General features: G+C 46.6%; 1 protein-coding gene across 2 annotated transcripts in view; it reads right to left on the reverse strand.

Moving 5' to 3' along the window:
* The window catches only part of LOC107376217 (myosin-9), a 34,502-nt gene that overhangs the window by 16,060 nt on the left and 929 nt on the right, over positions 1-17,513 (reverse strand). Inside the window, exons 2-6 of one of the 2 annotated variants that reach the window (XM_015945204.3) lie at positions 6,602-6,933; positions 2,784-2,940; positions 823-850; positions 648-741; positions 382-402 (exon numbers count right to left, since the gene is read on the reverse strand). In XM_015945204.3, coding sequence (XP_015800690.3) covers positions 382-402; positions 648-741; positions 823-850; positions 2,784-2,940; positions 6,602-6,928 — 627 coding nt within the window. In that variant the 5' untranslated portion in view covers positions 6,929-6,933. The remainder of the gene's footprint in view (positions 1-381; positions 403-647; positions 742-822; positions 851-2,783; positions 2,941-6,601; positions 6,934-17,513) is intronic. The other variant, XM_015945207.3, reaches the window with a different exon arrangement.

The following is a 17,513-nucleotide window of genomic DNA, read 5'->3' on the forward strand; positions in this document are numbered from 1 at the left end:
TGTTACTAAACGTCCGTCGAGACGAACCACACGTTCGTGGACTGATGCACAGAAAAAGCAGCAGGAGAGACGTGGAAAAATTCAACCAGACAGAAAAAACCGCCCCAGACCAGCTGGATGCTTTCCTCCCATTACACCCCCCCCCCCTACCCCCCCGTCTGGTTGAATTTTTCACAGGAACACATGGAGCTGCTGCTGAGCTGCACAGAAACCTCCCCTCTCCTTCCTGATGCCTGGTGAGACCCCCCCCCCCCCCAGTTTAAGGTGACTTCCATAAGAGTCGACGCTTCAGCGAGGGGGGGGGGGGGGGGGCTGAAACAGAAAGGTGACGACAGAAGCAGAAAGTAGGAGGAGCAAATGAAAGGGGGAGGGTCAACTCACATGTGACAGGACCAAACTGCTCTGTTGATGGAAAAAGAACAACAAGCTGAAAACGGGGTGATGGACGCTGCTCTGACACCGTCATGCAGCTCCGCTAAACGTCCGCCAAGTAAAGCCAAACTAAACGGGTGGGACAGTCGTAGAACAGCTTTTAAATGACCCGTTTTCTGCGGTGGAGTTTTAAGGGTCTACGTTCTCACTACAGAAGGAAAGGCTGGTGCTTCAGGAGGCTTCACGGTCAGCTAAGCGCCAGCAGAAAGACTGACCTGATCCTTTTTGGTCTTGTGAGAGGACGCCACATGAGCCAGATACTGGATGACCTTCTTGGTGTTCTCCGTTTTGCCGGCGCCGGACTCGCCTCTGTACGAGACAAACGTTCAGCCAGACCCACACACAAAGACACGGGTGGCTAAAGCACTCCAGAACATGCTTGAAACTCACGTGCAAAGAATCGACTGGTCTTCCCGATCTGTGAAGGAAACACATGGAAACGGTCAATTCAGCAGCAGTGGAAGCGAGGCGAGAGCTTGTTACTGGCAGGGCGCGCACAGGTCACGCCTGTACAACAGGAAATACACAAGAGCCCAGACAGGAAGTCAGTATCTGGCTTCCTGTGACTAAAGAGCTCCCGCCAGAGCTCCAAGAGCCCAATTACTCCATCACATCCTGAAAGGTGGTGTGCAGCACTAAAGCGTTCATGGTGAGCATTAGAGGAGCGCAGAGGCGGCGAGCTAACGCTAAACCAACAGAATCCACCCAGGAGGCGGATTAGAGGAACACCCCTGCAGCGGCTCCACGGGAAACTCCAGTCCGGGACGCGCAGCATAATTACACACCGTGGTACGGATAACGGCCGGAAAACAGGGAACAGGAAATCTGCAGCAGCTCATTTAGGCAGGATGTGTGCTCTTAATAGCTTCTGATGAATTAAATAGAGACAGAGTTGTGTCGGCTTCAAGAAGAAGAACAGGAAACCTGCTCAGATTCAAAGCTAATGTTCAGGTCATTGGGGTGCAAGTCACTCCTGTTCCAAAAATCCGATTCCCTTTTCCCAGACTTCCAACATTTCAAAACGCAAATGTCTGCAATCTGGGTTCAGATTATTATTATAAGGGGTCAGAATGATCGTATGAAAGTGTCGGATCATTCTGAAGAGTGAGTGTGTGTGTGTGTGTGTGTGTGTGTGTGTGTGTGTGTGTGTGTGTGTGTGTGTGTGTGTGTGTGTGTAGAAGTTATAAACAGCCCGGTTCTAACGCAGCTGGAACGTGGAGCAGAGGCTACGTCCTGCAGCTTTACGGAGACGAAGGCTCAGCCGCCACGGTCGGGTCTAAAAACTGCCCCGATATCACAGTTATCGCAACAGCTCACAAAGAATTATTTAAAACTTTCACACAAGGGTCAGGTTCAGCAGCCGTGTCCTACAACACGTCAGATGTAACATGAGATGGATGGGTGCATCTAAATAGGATAGATTATCCAGAGTTATCTCTAGTTATGCTGCTATAGGCTTAGACTGCTGGAGGACACACTGACCACTTTCCACACTCTACTACTTTCTTCTACAATCTGCTCTTTAACTGTATTATTTTCTGCTATTTCAGCTGTTAACTTTATTTTCTCTCTAAGTGTTTTTCTCCCCAGAAGAAGCTACAACGATGTTCTGCTGAGCTGTGGTGGCCTCATGGAGGGGGCCATCGACTAGCACACTGCTGCTAACCACTTAAACATTCTCCCTCTCCTGATAATAACTTCTTGGTTTCCTCGACGTTGGATGTGCTACTACTAGTTTACCCGTTTAATTATAGATCCACTAGGATAAATACTATAAAGTTTATCCCTCACCTAATAGAATATTTACTAAGTAATCACAATGTAACCATAGAAACACTACTTGGTGTGTGTGTGTGTGTGTGTGTGTGTGTGTGTGCGTGTTGAGAATGGCTGCTTATACTGAGCCAGGATTCTCTGGAGGTTTCTTCCTGTTAAAAGGGAGTTTTCCTCTCCACTGTCGCTGCATGCTTGCTTAGTATGAGGATTGCTGTAAAGACTGACACTAGTCAGTGACTCGATGCAGCCTGCTGGGTTCCTTATGTAGGAAACTTGTTACTGATTGGCTGAATGACCTGACCTGTGTTGGGATGTTTACGGTGTGAAGGTCCTCGAGACGACTTGTCGTGACTTGGTGCTTTACAAATAAACTTGAATTGAAAATGGCAGTGACTCTAACATAAGGTCTGCGTCTCAATTGGTGTTTAAAGGCGGCGATAAAACTGCTGGATTGCTAGCCGTCAGCTCATCATTCCTGGAGGACGTAAGGATGTCTCCACTAAACGGTTGCTCGGGTAACGACTGAGACGGAGGTCACCTCTGGGATCTGCGTTTGTACCTGTAAACACACTCACCTTGCATCATGCTTCTGTACGCCGTGTCTGTGATGGCGTAGATGTGAGGAGGCATCTCGTGTCTTTTCTTTCCCTTGTACATTTCTACGATCTCCTCGGAGTAGATGGGCAGGTTCTTGTACGGGTTTATGACGACGCAGAACAGGCCCGAGTAGGTCTGCAGGACAGGTGCATGATGTCAGCAGGTGATTAAAGACAAAACCTCTTGTAGATCTAACATCAGGAACATGTGGAGCTTAAGGGAGAGTGTTTTTTGGATGTGGGTAAAGTTATTAAACCCAATTCATAACACAAAGAACCAAACCTGTAAAATCAACCAGTCCATCAGCAGCGCCTGTAGTTCATCAACTAGATCAGCTCTAAAGTGCAAACTGAACGAGCCGTCTCTCCGAGGCCAAGCTGAACACATTTAGCTGCACAGACTAAACCCTTCAGGTGTGTTCCACCTCGCTTTACACTGTAGACCGCAACTCAGGGTCCGTCAGCACTTTTTAAATGACACCAACAACCACATCTCTAGGTGTGGAAGCCGTGACTCTGGCCTATAGTTACTGACACTGTTGATCACCACTCTTACATACGGGGTATCTGCAGGTTTAAGGGAGCCAAAGACAAGACGAGACCTTTTTAAGGCCACTTTGACCAAATTTAAGCAATTTTTTTAAGTTAAATTTAAGCTATAATTCCAGCTATTGCCTGGAACCGGTGCTAACCACGTGGCTAACGTGGGATTAGCCATCCTGTTGCCATTAAACTTGCACTTCCCCACGGCGCAAGCTCCCACTAGCTTAACCAGCAAATGTGCTCATCTAAAAATAGCCCCCCTTCACAACCAACTGAATGTGTACGGTTCCGCTTACGGCAACATCGTACACAAAAATGCTGAACACCAACTAGAAATTCATGAAAGTTTTATAGAAATAAAAGAATCTTGTTTATTGGGTCTTTGGTCATTTAAGACCTTTAGAAACTGTATTTAAGGATTATTTGTCATTTTTAAGGATTTTTAAGGCCTTAAATTTGGAAAACCAAATGTAAGGCTTTTTAAGGACCCGCAGACACCCTGTAAAAAACGGAACCCTGTAAATAACGGAACCCTGTAAATAACGGAACCCTGTAAATAACGGAACCCTGTAAATAACAGAACCCTGTAAATAACGGAACCCTGTAAATAACAGAACCCTGTAAATAACGGAACCCTGTAAATAACGGAACCCTGTAAATAACAGAACCCTGTAAATAACAGAACCCTGTAAATAACGGAACCCTGTAAATAACAGAACCCTGTAAATAACGGAACCCTGTAAATAACGGAACCCTGTAAATAACGGAACCCTGTAAATAACGGAACCCTGTAAATAACGGAACCCTGTAAATAACAGAACCCTGTAAAATAACAGAACCCTGTAAAATAACGGAACCCTGTAAATAACGGAACCCTGTAAATAACGGAACCCTGTAAATAACGGAACCCTGTAAATAACGGAACCCTGTAAATAACGGAACCCTGTAAATAACAGAACCCTGTAAATAACAGAACCCTGTAAATAACAGAACCCTGTAAATAACAGAACCCTGTAAATAACAGAACCCTGTAAATAACTCAACCCTGTAAATAACTCAACCCTGTAAATAACTCAACCCTGTAAATAACAGAACCCTGAAAATAACAGAACCCTGTAAATAACAGAACCCTGTAAATAACAGAACCCTGTAAATAACAGAACCCTGTAAATAACAGAACCCTGTAAATAACAGAACCCTGTAAATAACAGAACCCTGTAAATAACAGAACCCTGTAAATAACAGAACCCTGTAAATAACAGAACCCTGTAAATAACAGAACCCTGTAAATAACAGAACCCTGTAAATAACTCAACCCTGTAAATAACAGAACCCTGTAAATAACAGAACCCTGTAAATAACAGAACCCTGTAAATAACTCAACCCTGTAAATAACAGAACCCTGTAAATAACAGAACCCTGTAAATAACGGAACCACCGCGGCAATCTTCATTAAACCAGGGAAGATTCCTGTAGATGGTGACAGATGACAGCTTTTACAGTCACCATGTCTGAGGCTTCCCCATCAGCTGCTTCTGCTTCCACAGTTTTAACAAGATTTCTTATTTCTTGTTGTGCTACTTAATCAAGGACGACACTTTTCTCCTTAACGTGTTGATTTTATCTTGTATTATTGGTTTGCTTTCCACCAGACTCCTCCCTTTCTCTCTGGTCCCAGAAGCTCTACCATCCAACAGCCCTGAAAGTTGGTACCAACCCCGGTTTCACACGGCAAGCACCCGCGGAACGGAACGGCAGCGGAGCGGCTCACTCGCCAACTTCAAGGCGGTCCTTTCACACCGGGAGAGTGTTGGCCGCGGCGCGGCTTCCTCGCTGCGCCTCGCCGTACCCGCGAGTTTCTGAAATCCCTCGAGACTTCCGACACCTTCCTTATCGAGAGATCACAACCCCCGCGAGGAATCGCACCGCTGCACTTCTCGAAAGAAACTGGTGGTAAGCAAAGCCGTTCGGTCTCTCATGCTGACGTAAGTTATATAGAACATGGCAACGTTGCATTTTATTTTGAAAATAACCGGGGATTTTACACTGAAACTGTGTGGTTTCCTGTCTCGCACTATGTGACCTGCGGAAATTGACGTGTCCCAGAAGCGGCTCGCGGAAAAAAACAGAACTCCATCTTTAGCGGCGCGGCACGGCACGCCGCCTCTGGGAAACTGACGCGTCGCGGCTGGTTTGAAACACTCCACAGACTATAATTGGATTCTATTTGAAGCGGTGCCGCTTCGCCGCCGTTCCGCTCCGCCGATGCTTGCAGTGTGAAACTGGTTTAAGCTGAAGAGGTTCCAGCAGTCTGGAAACTTTGTAGGACTTAAATCTTGAGGAGGGTCTCTCTTTAACACACCCAGGAGTGAATGCTTTCAAGTTTTGGTTTTTAATGCTTTTATTTTGGTAACCATGTGCTGCTGTCTGGGCTAGGACCCTTTAACAGGACGGATCCTCTAATCTCCTGGTTAGATTAGGCCCTAACCCCATCCGTGATGAGCAAGTCGTCCTTCATCAGCTCCCAGTTGAAAACCTTTTCGCTTTTACTCTGAAAGTGTTGTTACACTTGCCTTGGATAACTCATCCCCACCCAGCTGTGGGTTTAAATCCATGAGTGATCCTGGTTAACTGACCGGTCGGGCCACACATCTTTACGCGTTTCCATTAAAAGCCACTGGTAGCTCATTCCAGCGCCGAGAGGAGCTCAGAGCCTGGAGCCACAGAGCGGACCTCTGGAGAGTGAGGGAGTGGAAAACAACTTCTGTTGATATGACCGGGTCACAACTCAAGAGTCAAAGAGTCCAAATCACTCCCAGGCCAGAAAGGGGGAGTGAATAGCATCAATTACAGCAGCAGTAATGACAGTTACGGCATGGTTTACATTCCATGCCCATTTCTGCAAATACTGGACCGGTGCCCCTCGTTTCCCCATCGCTCCACCAGTTCTCCCCCACTCTGGACGGCATTGTTCCCTGAAGCTTCCTGTTTATGAGATCTAATCCAAAACGGAGAAAAAGCAGCAGTGCTGGAGCGTAGTCAAAGGGGGCGAGGACAGAACAATCCAACATCCCGAGTACGCTAACAGAATGCACATTTTTCTCCACTTCCAGTCAGAACACAACAGGACGTCTGAAGCAACCAGGCTTAAGGAGATGAACCGGACCCGAGCCCGGCCCTGGGACACCAACGAGACAGCAGGGAAATGTGGCAACAGGAACACTTAATGAGCAACAGCTTGGTGCCATACTCACGTAGATGAGACCAGAGTAATATCTCTCCTTCAGGTTGTGCAGCACCGACGCCTCGTTCAGGCAGGTCAGCTCGGCCATGTCCTCCACTTTGCTGAACTTGGGCGGATTCATCTTCTGGATGTCATCCTTGTTGACCTTGACCTTCTTACCAGAGTCTGCCAGCTCCACCACGCACTCGTCGCCGCGCTCCTCCTTCACCGAGCCCGCCTCGAAGCCCAGGCGCTCCGAGGGGACCCATACCAGCTTCTTGGTGGCCCAGTCGGCCTGGGCCAGCGGGTTGTTGACCAGGTTACGGTCCACGTAGAGAAACCGGTCTGCATCCGACATGTTGGCTGCAAGGAGGAAACCAATCATTTACATTGTTCTTATAAGCACAGACTACATTCCACTGCTGCATGGGGGTTTACTCTCTTATGGGTCATTGTGTAAAGGAAGGCTGAATGAAAGCATCTGGTCAACCTGAAACATCCCATAAAACAAGGTTCTGCATCACGTTTTAGGTTTTAAATAAACAAACGTTTTCCTGCCGCCGAGCCAGAGACTTCAGCCCTGGGCTAGCCGGAGGGAATCCTGAGAGGTGCACGTGTTTGCTGTGACTACACTTCAGCTACGGCACCTTTCACCAGGAGAAGGCTGACAGCAGGAAATATAAGTCCCATCCCTGTTGGTGTACTCAGCTCTGGCTTCGTTTGGAGTTAAAGGCGTTAGCAGCGTTTAAAAACTCAAAGCATCCAAGATCTCATTTTCATCTGAGCCATCTCCATCAGTTAACCTGAATAAAAACATTTAGTACACATTTTCTTTAAGTTAAAGGAACTTTACGGAGTTTTGAATTTTTATGCTTGCGTTGCCCCCTCAGGCCAAAAGTGTAACGGCAGCTTCAATAGTAGGCTCGTGCACGAGGCGCACATGCTGTACGTGCACACTCCTTAACGAAAATAACAGCTGAGACAGTCCCGTGTGTGTGTGTGTGTGTGTGTGTGTGTGTGTGTGTGTGTGTGTGTGTGTGTGTGTGTGTGTGTGTGTGTGTGTGTGTGTGTGTGTGTGTGTGTGTGTGTGTGTGTGTGTGTGTGTGTGTGTGTGTGTGTGTGTCCCGAAGGACAGGAGAACGTGCCGCTAATTAGTTAAATAATGTGGTTCTGTACCTTTCTCTTCAGCACAGCCGACAAAGGTTTATGATGGGTCAGTCCTCCTGCATGCTCAGATCATTCCCTTCCCTTGCTTGAAAAATTGTTCCAAAATGAAAGTTGAACCCACATCTTTTTTATCTGTGAATTCAATGCCGTTCGGCGAGTCTCAAATAAAAATTTGGGCATCTTACTGTAAAAAAATATATCATTAATGTAAAAAACAAACTCTAAATGAACTATGTTCACATCTAGAATCAAACCCAGGTCTTCTGCATGGGGGTCCGATGTTTTACTGGGTGAGCTAAAGCACCAGTAACATTCTTTGTATCTGTAACATTTATATCCTTGATGACAGCTGAAACAACGTCAAACCAAAGAACGGTTCGGAGTGAAAATGGCTATTTTGTTGCTAATTAGCAGGAAATATCTAGAAGAAAGTTCTACAGAAAGTAGCTAAGGGTCCTCAGAAATGTAGCTAGCTTTGTCACTAGGTGTTAGGAACAGCGACAAAGTGGCACTGCCTCTCTCTCTGCTGCTAAAGCTACGGATAGCAAATGCTACGGGCGATGCCTGAGCGTGAACTCGCATGAAGCAGCCTGCTCGACCCGAGCATCTCTCTTTTTCTGTGGTTTTACAGAAAAACAGGCAATCACAGTAAAAATGCCAGGGCTCATTCTACAGGACCAGGGCATTGCAGGAGGATGTATGAAGAAGACATTTATTATTTCTATACATGTTTTGGCTGTCTAACTTCCATAATGCCCCTTGAAGCAGCAGCTAAAAGGTCGTCCATCATTTTTATTGCCTGAGAAAAAACGACGAGTGCTAAAACACGAAGAGTAAATTAAATGTGGAATTCATTTAATGACGCTGGTTGTGAAACCACGTCGACAACTGGAAAACAATTAAAACATTGCGTCTCACTGATGTGCGAGGAGCACACAAACATCCCAAAATGTGGAACTTGTAACCAACGTTTAAAAAACTGCCAAGATCCTGAGATTCTCGACATTTTTCTGCTCATGGATTTAATAGAAAACTCTTCCCTCGTTATTCTCACAGCTCGTAAACAACTTGCTGACAAAGAGCTGCAGTTTAATCTGCGAGAGTGCCCGAACCAGTTTAACCAGTATCCGCCCAAGACAGCCAAACATGGAGGTCCATGACATCGGTGATCCTTCTCCCCACATCCAGCGGTGATGCATCCGTTTGTGTATCGCTCCGGGATCAACGCCCAGAAGGTCCCGGCCAGCCCCGAGCTAACGCACGAGCCTGAGGAGTTTTACAGTTGCAGCAGCAGAGCTGCAGCCTGACTTCAGTGCCGTTTGAACACAACAGGGCAGAAAAACAGACCCTCACAGCTTCACATTTCTCATACTTTTATATTTCATCAACAGAAGGGTGAAGCACGAGGCATCTTCATGGCCCAAGCTTTCAAAGCTGAACAGGATTTTAGGACTGTGACCTCTTCTATGCTTGGTTTTACGGTCTTATGCGGTTAGTTTTACTGTCAGGGCGCTGATGGTTGTTGGTGTGCTAGTTTTTATTGCTCTTGTTCAGGGATGTGTATTTTTGAAATTCTGGCGATACGATACGATCACGATACAGGGGAGACGATACGATCACGATACAGGGGAGACGATACGATACGATCACGATACAGGGGAGACGATACGATCACGATACAGGGGAGACGATACGATCACGATACAGGGGTGACGATACGATCACGATACAGGGGAGACGATACGATCACGATACAGGGGAGACGATACGATACGATCACGATACAGGGGAGACGATACGATCACGATACAGGGGAGACGATACGATCACGATACAGGGGTGACGATACGATCACGATACAGGGGAGACGATACGATACGATCACGATACAGGGGAGACGATACGATACGATCACGATAGAGGGGAGACGATACGATACGATCACGATACAGGGGAGACGATACGATCACGATACAGGGGAGACGATACGATCACGATACAGGGGAGACGATACGATCACGATACAGGGGAGACGATACGATATACCACGATATATTGCAATACATCCAGTCAGACGTTACAAGCAATTTCTTTTACAGAATTTATTGTAAGAATGTTCAATAAACAGTCCAAACTGATACGTAACATGTTTAACATGAGGTATCTGAACCATGATGGAGGGATTTACATTTCAATGGTGGAAACAAAACCCGTTGCTCACTGCTGCCAACTAGCGGGTGGCGATTGAATTGCACAAAACGAAAAGAAAATACACAAATGTTTGCATGTAAATTATTTCAGGAATTAGATACACAGCTTTTGAAAATCGATGTAATAATCGCAGGAAAAAAGATCACGATATATTGCCATATCGATATTTCCGATACACTTTTGAATATCGATATACTGCTGGAAAAAATATCACGATGTATTGCCATACCGATATTTTCTTACATTCCTACTCTTGTTATTCTTATAGTTGATTGACCTTATTTATTGACTTGTTCTTTGATCGTGTGTTTCTGGCTTTTATTGTTGTACCATCTTGTAGTTCTCTTTTAAAACACAGAGCAGCTTTGTTTACCTGTTTTCCCGCTACGTTTCGTTTGCGGCCGCTCTGTGTTTTAAAAGAGATCTACAGCATGGAATCAGAGATACGACACAGCAAGAAGACACCTAAGATGTTTCATTGTGCTTTACTGATCACTTTATTGTTATCGTACATGTCTGCAAGGCGCTCTGTTCGGCTCTCATGCTGCGTTTTAAATGTGCTGGATGGCAGGATGAGGTCCGAGACCAAAATCCACATTTCACCGAGTGCAAACACACCAGTAACCAGGGACTATGTAGATAATCCCTGGCTGGCGGGCTGGATCAGGGACGCCCCATGTCAGGGACGGATCTGGAGCTCATGGGTTCAAAAACAAAACTGAACAGTTTTTAGGTCCAACAGGCCAGGAACGAATCTGTCGAGAATCCAAACACGGCGGCTCCTTGAGACGGCGCATCTGCTGCAGAACGTCGACTCTGTGAGTGGACAGGAAACCCTCCTTTCTCCTCGTGACTCCAGACTTCATCAACAAGCCGTCAGGCTGCAACAGCTGACAGCGATCACAGCTCACTGCTCTCCAAACTCATCCCTGGTCCTCGTCCGTGGAGGGAGGGAGGGCTCAGGCCGTCTTGTGCCTCTCAGCTGGCTGGGAGCTCCCTCCTCCCCATCCCGAGTCCCAACGCCCTCCTTCCTTTATGTTTATCCGGCCTTCTCAGGGTCGCATTCCTCCCATGCTCGCCCTATCAGGGAGTCAGTGAGCAAAGGCATTCCACAGATTTCGGTCTTCCACCCTCCCTCTTAGACACATTTACCAGCGATACTCCCCCACTAGTGTTTCTCTCAGGGGACAGGTTGGTCTCAACAGGTAGAATACCTGCTGGAATTAGCCACGGGGGTCTGAACTTTCACCTGCAACTCTCTCCTGGTCTGCTATAGTTTTCTCCCTTTAGCACCACTCCCACTGAGGGAGAGAAGAATTACTGGATAGTAACAAAACTCTTTATTGAAAACCAATCACTCGTCAAACGAACGCGTACTGCCTTCCACGTTTCATTTTATATTGAAAACCTTTGGAATAACAGGAATTTTGGTCAACATTCAACAAAACTATTATACCTAGAAAGTCCTAATTTATCTGTAGGAGTTATGCGATACCAAGCCCCCATGATACTGGTGTGAAAATGAAGCCGACACGGAAGTAACAAAAACTGCAGTTCCACCCTCATCCACTAGGGGCTGGTGTCAGAAGAATGCTTCCAAACTTTAGATGTTTTAGTATGTGTAGCTGCGGTGTCGGACGTCGCCATTTCTGTTAGTTGGCGCTCAGCAGAGAGGCGGTTGCGCACGTGCGACTCTCGGCAGAGATTGTAGTGAGAGACGCCTCGCTCGGTCGGAAAAAACACGTCTGGCGACAACGTCGACAATGAAATTCGTTGTCGACCATTTCTATTGTCGCCAAATATCGACAACGTCGATGAATCGTTGCAGCCCTACTGTGAGGCAGATAAAAAGTAAAATATGAGAAATCACAAAACTAAAATATTATGTGAGCAAAAATGACAAATTACAGTGAAGCCATTTTCACGCAACCGCATTGGTATCGGTTAACTTTTACCGATACCGATACTGGAATCCGTATCGATACAGATACCAGTATCGGTGCATCCCTAATAATAACTATGACTTCCGATGGTTTAATTACATCTTAACGACATACATCAGCAAAAACATCACTGCTCATCTGAGCTGCTTCAGCTTGCTGTGAAGAACGGGTGTAAGGAGATAAAGATGACATCACAGACACTTGGACACATTACTAGCTGGATCATAATTACTTTACACTAAAGGAAGTACTCACAAAAACCCACACATGAGCCCAGTTTAAGGGTATCTGCCACCGTTCAAGTGAAGCGCCTGACCCAGATAAACCCGGCACACTTTCTCCAGAAAGTGGAATCAAGACTAAAATTACCTCCAACTATTTTTATCGGACAAGCACTGTTCTATATAGAAATGAGAGGAGGGACAAATAGGTCCCAGATGCCACTTTTAGATCTTTTCTACGGATGTTGACATTGTGCATTAATAACAATGACCAGGTCCAATCAGAGACCCCCCCCATAACACATCCAGACTAACCCAACAGACCAGGACTCAACTGGACACATCAGTCACTACTCATTAACTGCATTGATGGAAATAGGTAGGTCACACTCATAACTGTGTAGTCTGACAAGAAGCACCTAGAATCAAAGCAGTCCTTGCTTTTAAACGAGAAGCCTTGAAAGAGGAAGAGGAACCCTGCAAAAGAAGCAAAAACACACCAGAGGAAGGAGCACGGCTCTAAAAGAGGATCCCAGAGACCAGATTGTGGTTGCAGAGAGGAAGTAGAGCAGCTGCCGGTGCCGAGAGAAAAACATTCAGGAACAAGGAGAGAAAAGGAAAAGGCATCCCAAGTCGGCTCTACTGGACCCTTCCACTCCTTTAACACCAGAGGGCCAGCCTCCAACACCACCCCCTTCATCCAGCAGTAGAGTCCATAACCCGGCTCTACCAGCCCAACCATCAATACAATGAGTCAATAACACCAGCTGCATCCCATCATAGCAGTACAAGCTGAACCCGAGTGTCCTCAGCTGACATTTTCATGTTGACTTCCTGGTTTTATTCTTTTATTCAAAAGTTGTAAGCAGAGATCAAAGTAGGTGATTCATCAAGGCTCGCATGTCCGCTGCGCCGCTCACACGGTGACGGGCGGGGCGACAAGAGGTGAAGGGAGATTACAAACGGAGATAACTATTTAAAATCCAGACTTTTTTTTAAGAGAATATGAAATTGCACATAAACTATAGCCTGGCCCGCCAGACTCCTCCTCGGTTTAATTCTACACAGAGAAAGGGTCTGGGAACTCTCCTATTCAAATAGCCCCGCCCCCTCAGAATTCTAACCGAGCCAATCAGCGCTGAGCAGCGTACGTCTGGTTACTCAAAGGCAGAGAGGTACATGAGGGCGGGACTAGGCAGCTCAAAAATAACCAATCAGAACAGGGTTTCCCTTGGCGCTTCGCTTGGCCACCTGCCAGGCTAAGCGTCATGCCCCGCCCCCTCCCCAACCATACCGCGTCTGCCGGCAGGAATGGCGCAACGAAACCAGAGCCCTCCATCAGCTGGTACTGGTGAGCAACGCGTGCAAACCCCCCCCAAAAAACTTTTTTTCCACAATTCTGGTATTGATCATAAGCCTGGCAATAAAGGGGTTAAACCTCAAAAGCACAAACATTTGTTTTATTTTGTTAGGACTGAAGCCAAGGATGAAGTTCATGTAAAAAAGGGGCATATGAAATATTAAATAATGTTTCTATGGAAAGTTTTGTATGAGCATTTTTGTGCTCAAACACCAAAGGCAATATAAGGGTTTAGGAGGCGGGGCCATGTTCAAACAAGTGCTTAGTGGAGTCACGAGTTGTTAGAAAGCCGACATCATTTCCACGTCGCTGCCCAAACTAGAATCCAAGCTGGACCATCATCACTTGTGACTGGTTCTGGATCCACAACCGTCACCTATGCCTGTGGTTCTGGAACCAGCAGCTCAAGGGGTCCATCCAAGGCTGAGTTCCATTTGCTACACGCAAACAGTGATCCAATCTTCTCATTTTATCTTTTTATTCATAATTAGGTCACCAAAACCTTCCAAAGTTGTTTCACATTCATTTCCAGGGTTTCCCCCAGAAAATGAGTTAAGCCTGGCGGGTTCGGCCGCCGAGGGGGGGGGGCTCCATCCCACAGCGCTCCTCCGCGAGAGCGGGGGGTTGCACACGTTACGCTGCTGTTTCTTACCAGTACCAGCTGATGGAGGGCTCTAGTTTCGTTGCGCCGTTCGTATCAGCGGACACGGTATGGTCGGGGAGGGGGGCATGACGCTTAGCCTGGCAGGTGGCCAAGCAAAGCCTGGCGGGCCGCCAGACTTATAAAGCACTGGGGGAAACCCCGATCTCATTTCTGACTGGTGGAAATTAAACCGAGGAGGGTTCCTGACTCCAGAGACGACCGACTCCTTTCAGTTGAAACTGGTCTTGAAAATAAGTTCAAACCTCAAGGAGTGAGATCCTGCAAGGAAACAAGCAGCCGGTAACCTCTCTGAGATATTATGGAAAGTCACGCCGTTCCCGTTCGGTTGCAGTCCAGTGGGAAACCAGATTATGTCCGATTAGTCAGATAAATGTGGGTGTAGATACCATCAGCTGTTCTCCACACAACAAACACCGCTGGAGGTTTCATAGAATTATCTCTTCCAGGCATTCTGACCGTTTCCATCTCGACTGGTCCAACGCTTAAATCCCAACATAACTTTAGATCAAGGATGTCTCTTTTTTTAAATCCAGACAGAAAACTTGGCTCCGTTTCGAGCCTCACCGCAGACCTTTGGCCTCTCGTCTAACACTTTCCTCTACCTGAGACAACACGTGGTTTCCATTTTGCTCAGGCATACACTAAAAATTCCAATGCTGATTTATAAACAGTAAGTAAACGTCAAAGAGCAAAGATAAGTTGGAACATTTAAGAGCCAGAGAACAAATTCCTCGTCTGTTATGCAAGCAGATATCTCGTTAAAAGACCAAACGCACACTTTACAGATATTTAACAAAGTAGATACCGGGCCAACTGTTTACTTTCCCCTGAAATATCTGGAACAGCATTGATGCAGCGACAGCGAGCTCTGAAAGAAGGTAAAAACGTTGGAGGGTGAGATCAACACGCTTGCTTGTCAGCAGGGTTAGGGTAGGCTTTCTTAAGGAATGTCGCTCTGCAACAGCTTCACGCCATCAGCTCTGAAAGATCCAGTCACAAAAAGCTGCCACTGCCTCTTATTCCCTCTGTGGTCTGATCACTCCCAACGCCTCGGGTTGGATGTTTTTTACTTTTAAGTTCATGTTCCATTTTAATCATTAATTATTGCGTTCAGAGTCAGAAGAATGGCCAACCAGACACGCCTGGCACGCATCAGGATTCAGACCAACAAGGAAATGAAGGCATTAACAAAATGGTAGAACGATCCTGCAGAGGGTTTCAAAGGTCATAGTGCAAAAGTGAGTTTTAGCGCCAATGGTGAAAGTGCTCAGATAACTCTACACTGTAAACGCTTGCAGGCGTGTTCGATGACAGCATCCAAAATCTGACGCAGCTCGGCTTTATTTAGTCCAACTTGCTTTTTATCCTATTGTATTAAATCTTTAAACAAAAATGTAAGAGTAACACAAGAGGCAGCTCCGTGTACTCTGGCATTGGTCACGGTCCGCCCTTCGAGATCAGAAACTCAGCACGTCTATTCTTTACATACTCTGAGCCGGAGAGCAGCCCTTTCCTGGTATTGTTCCACTGTAATCAGGTGCTGTTGTGTGGAGGACGAGGGAGGAAAGGCTTGGGTGGTGACAAACCAACGCTAGCGGAGGAAGCACGGTGGGTGGGAACAAAGGTCACCAAGAAAACCAATGAGACACGTTCACGACATGGATGGACAAATCCATCTCATCCCGTGTGTGTGTGTGTGTGTGTGTGTGTGTGTGGGGGGGGGGTCCTTTTGTGATCATTAGTCTGAGTTGAAACAACAGAAAGTCAGAGGGAGCGACTGGGTAGCAGCAGACAGCCGTATGACGAGATGACACCACTGCCCCACGGAACATCCAGACAAGTTCAGACTGCAACCCGACAGGAACAGCTTCCTGTTCGTATTATAAAGATGTCTGCAGTGAAAGGTGTCTGGGCCACGGTGGGGGGGCTCGTGTGTGTGTGTGTGTGTGGACGCTGCTGACACATGAAAGATGGAATGCAACCATCTCAGCAGGAGGCTCCATAACGGCACTAAAACTGGCCTCCAGAGAAGTGATTTCACCATCTAATGTCACGAGTTAATTCAACAAAAAGACTCGAAGGTAATAACAGGATATGTTGTGATGCAAGAGCGACTTTCGTGAAAAACAGCCTCTATCACACGAAGTCTAGAAAGGGCTAAAGGAGGACACACTGGGAGCTTTTAATGACGTTGCTTCGGCGTGTCTATGTCAGAGCGTGGCGTCAGTAACGTCGGCAAGCGCTCGCTGTGGTTTTATGGCTTCTCAGCAGAAATCAGCTGACCTGAAACAAACGTGTGGCTCCGATTAAAACCGAGACTCCCTCCCTCTGAGATCGCCAACATTAGCAGGTTAAAGTGGAGGTTTGCCAGAGTTAAAGGTGCTTACTGACTTTCACCACCTTCAAAGCCACGAGGGAGTGCATGCGTGCCAGTCTGTTTGCTTCCGAGTGCGAGCACAATGACTTGCCAACTAAACCGAGCAAACACTTATCCAAGTGACACAACCCAACCCGTGTTGATGCAACATGACACGGCCTCATGGGGCCTGATGAGAATGTGACCATTTATAGATCTGACATGTTTGTTGATGGATTTTTAATTCACACTGGCTGGAAAAACAAATCCAAGCATTTGCTGAACCAATAAAGGCTCCAGATGTGTGAGCCAAGACATTTTCTTGGGCAAACTTGTGGTTTGTGCCGTTGGGTAACAGATACTAAATGTACTTGATTTGATGCTCGGCCCGTCAGCTCTACGCCTCCTTATTGGCAAATGTGCTGCAATTAGATTACCAGCCCAGCATTTTTATGCTAATCCATAAAATCTGATGTGACCATTACTCATGTTTCACAGCGATCTGCCCAACAGGCCGTCTTTGTTTTGGGAACATTTTTCCATTGATGGATTTATTATCAACTTTAAATTGTTTAGCAATAAACAAAACTGGATGGTTTGTCCCCATTTGCAAGTTTTCTGTTACAATACTCATCTAATGTGGCATCTCTTGGTTTCAATAGCTAAGGTTTCAAAAGTTTGCACTCAGTCAAAAATGTGTTTAAATAAGCAGGAATTTCAGGAAAACTCGTGGTCTTAACAGCCAGAGATTAAACGTTAGCTGCAGCGTTAGTTCCGACAAAAACATGAATGCTGATGGCAGCTGAAGACACACCAAGGTAAAAGACGTGATTTCTGCATAACCACGGGCGGGGGTTCACCGAAAGGCCCCCGGTCGCGCCGAGTGAACAAACACGCGGACGCCACGCTTCAGGTGTAGATGGTTCAGGTGCGGAGATGGAGGTGAGCAGCAGGAAATCGTGGCTGTTTTTTTATTATGAGTCCATCTGTGACGTTGTGCTTCATGTCAGACGTGTTACCG

This window comes from Nothobranchius furzeri, chromosome 12 (genome assembly GCF_043380555.1).
Source record: "Nothobranchius furzeri strain GRZ-AD chromosome 12, NfurGRZ-RIMD1, whole genome shotgun sequence".
NCBI classification, from domain to species: domain Eukaryota; kingdom Metazoa; phylum Chordata; class Actinopteri; order Cyprinodontiformes; family Nothobranchiidae; genus Nothobranchius; species Nothobranchius furzeri.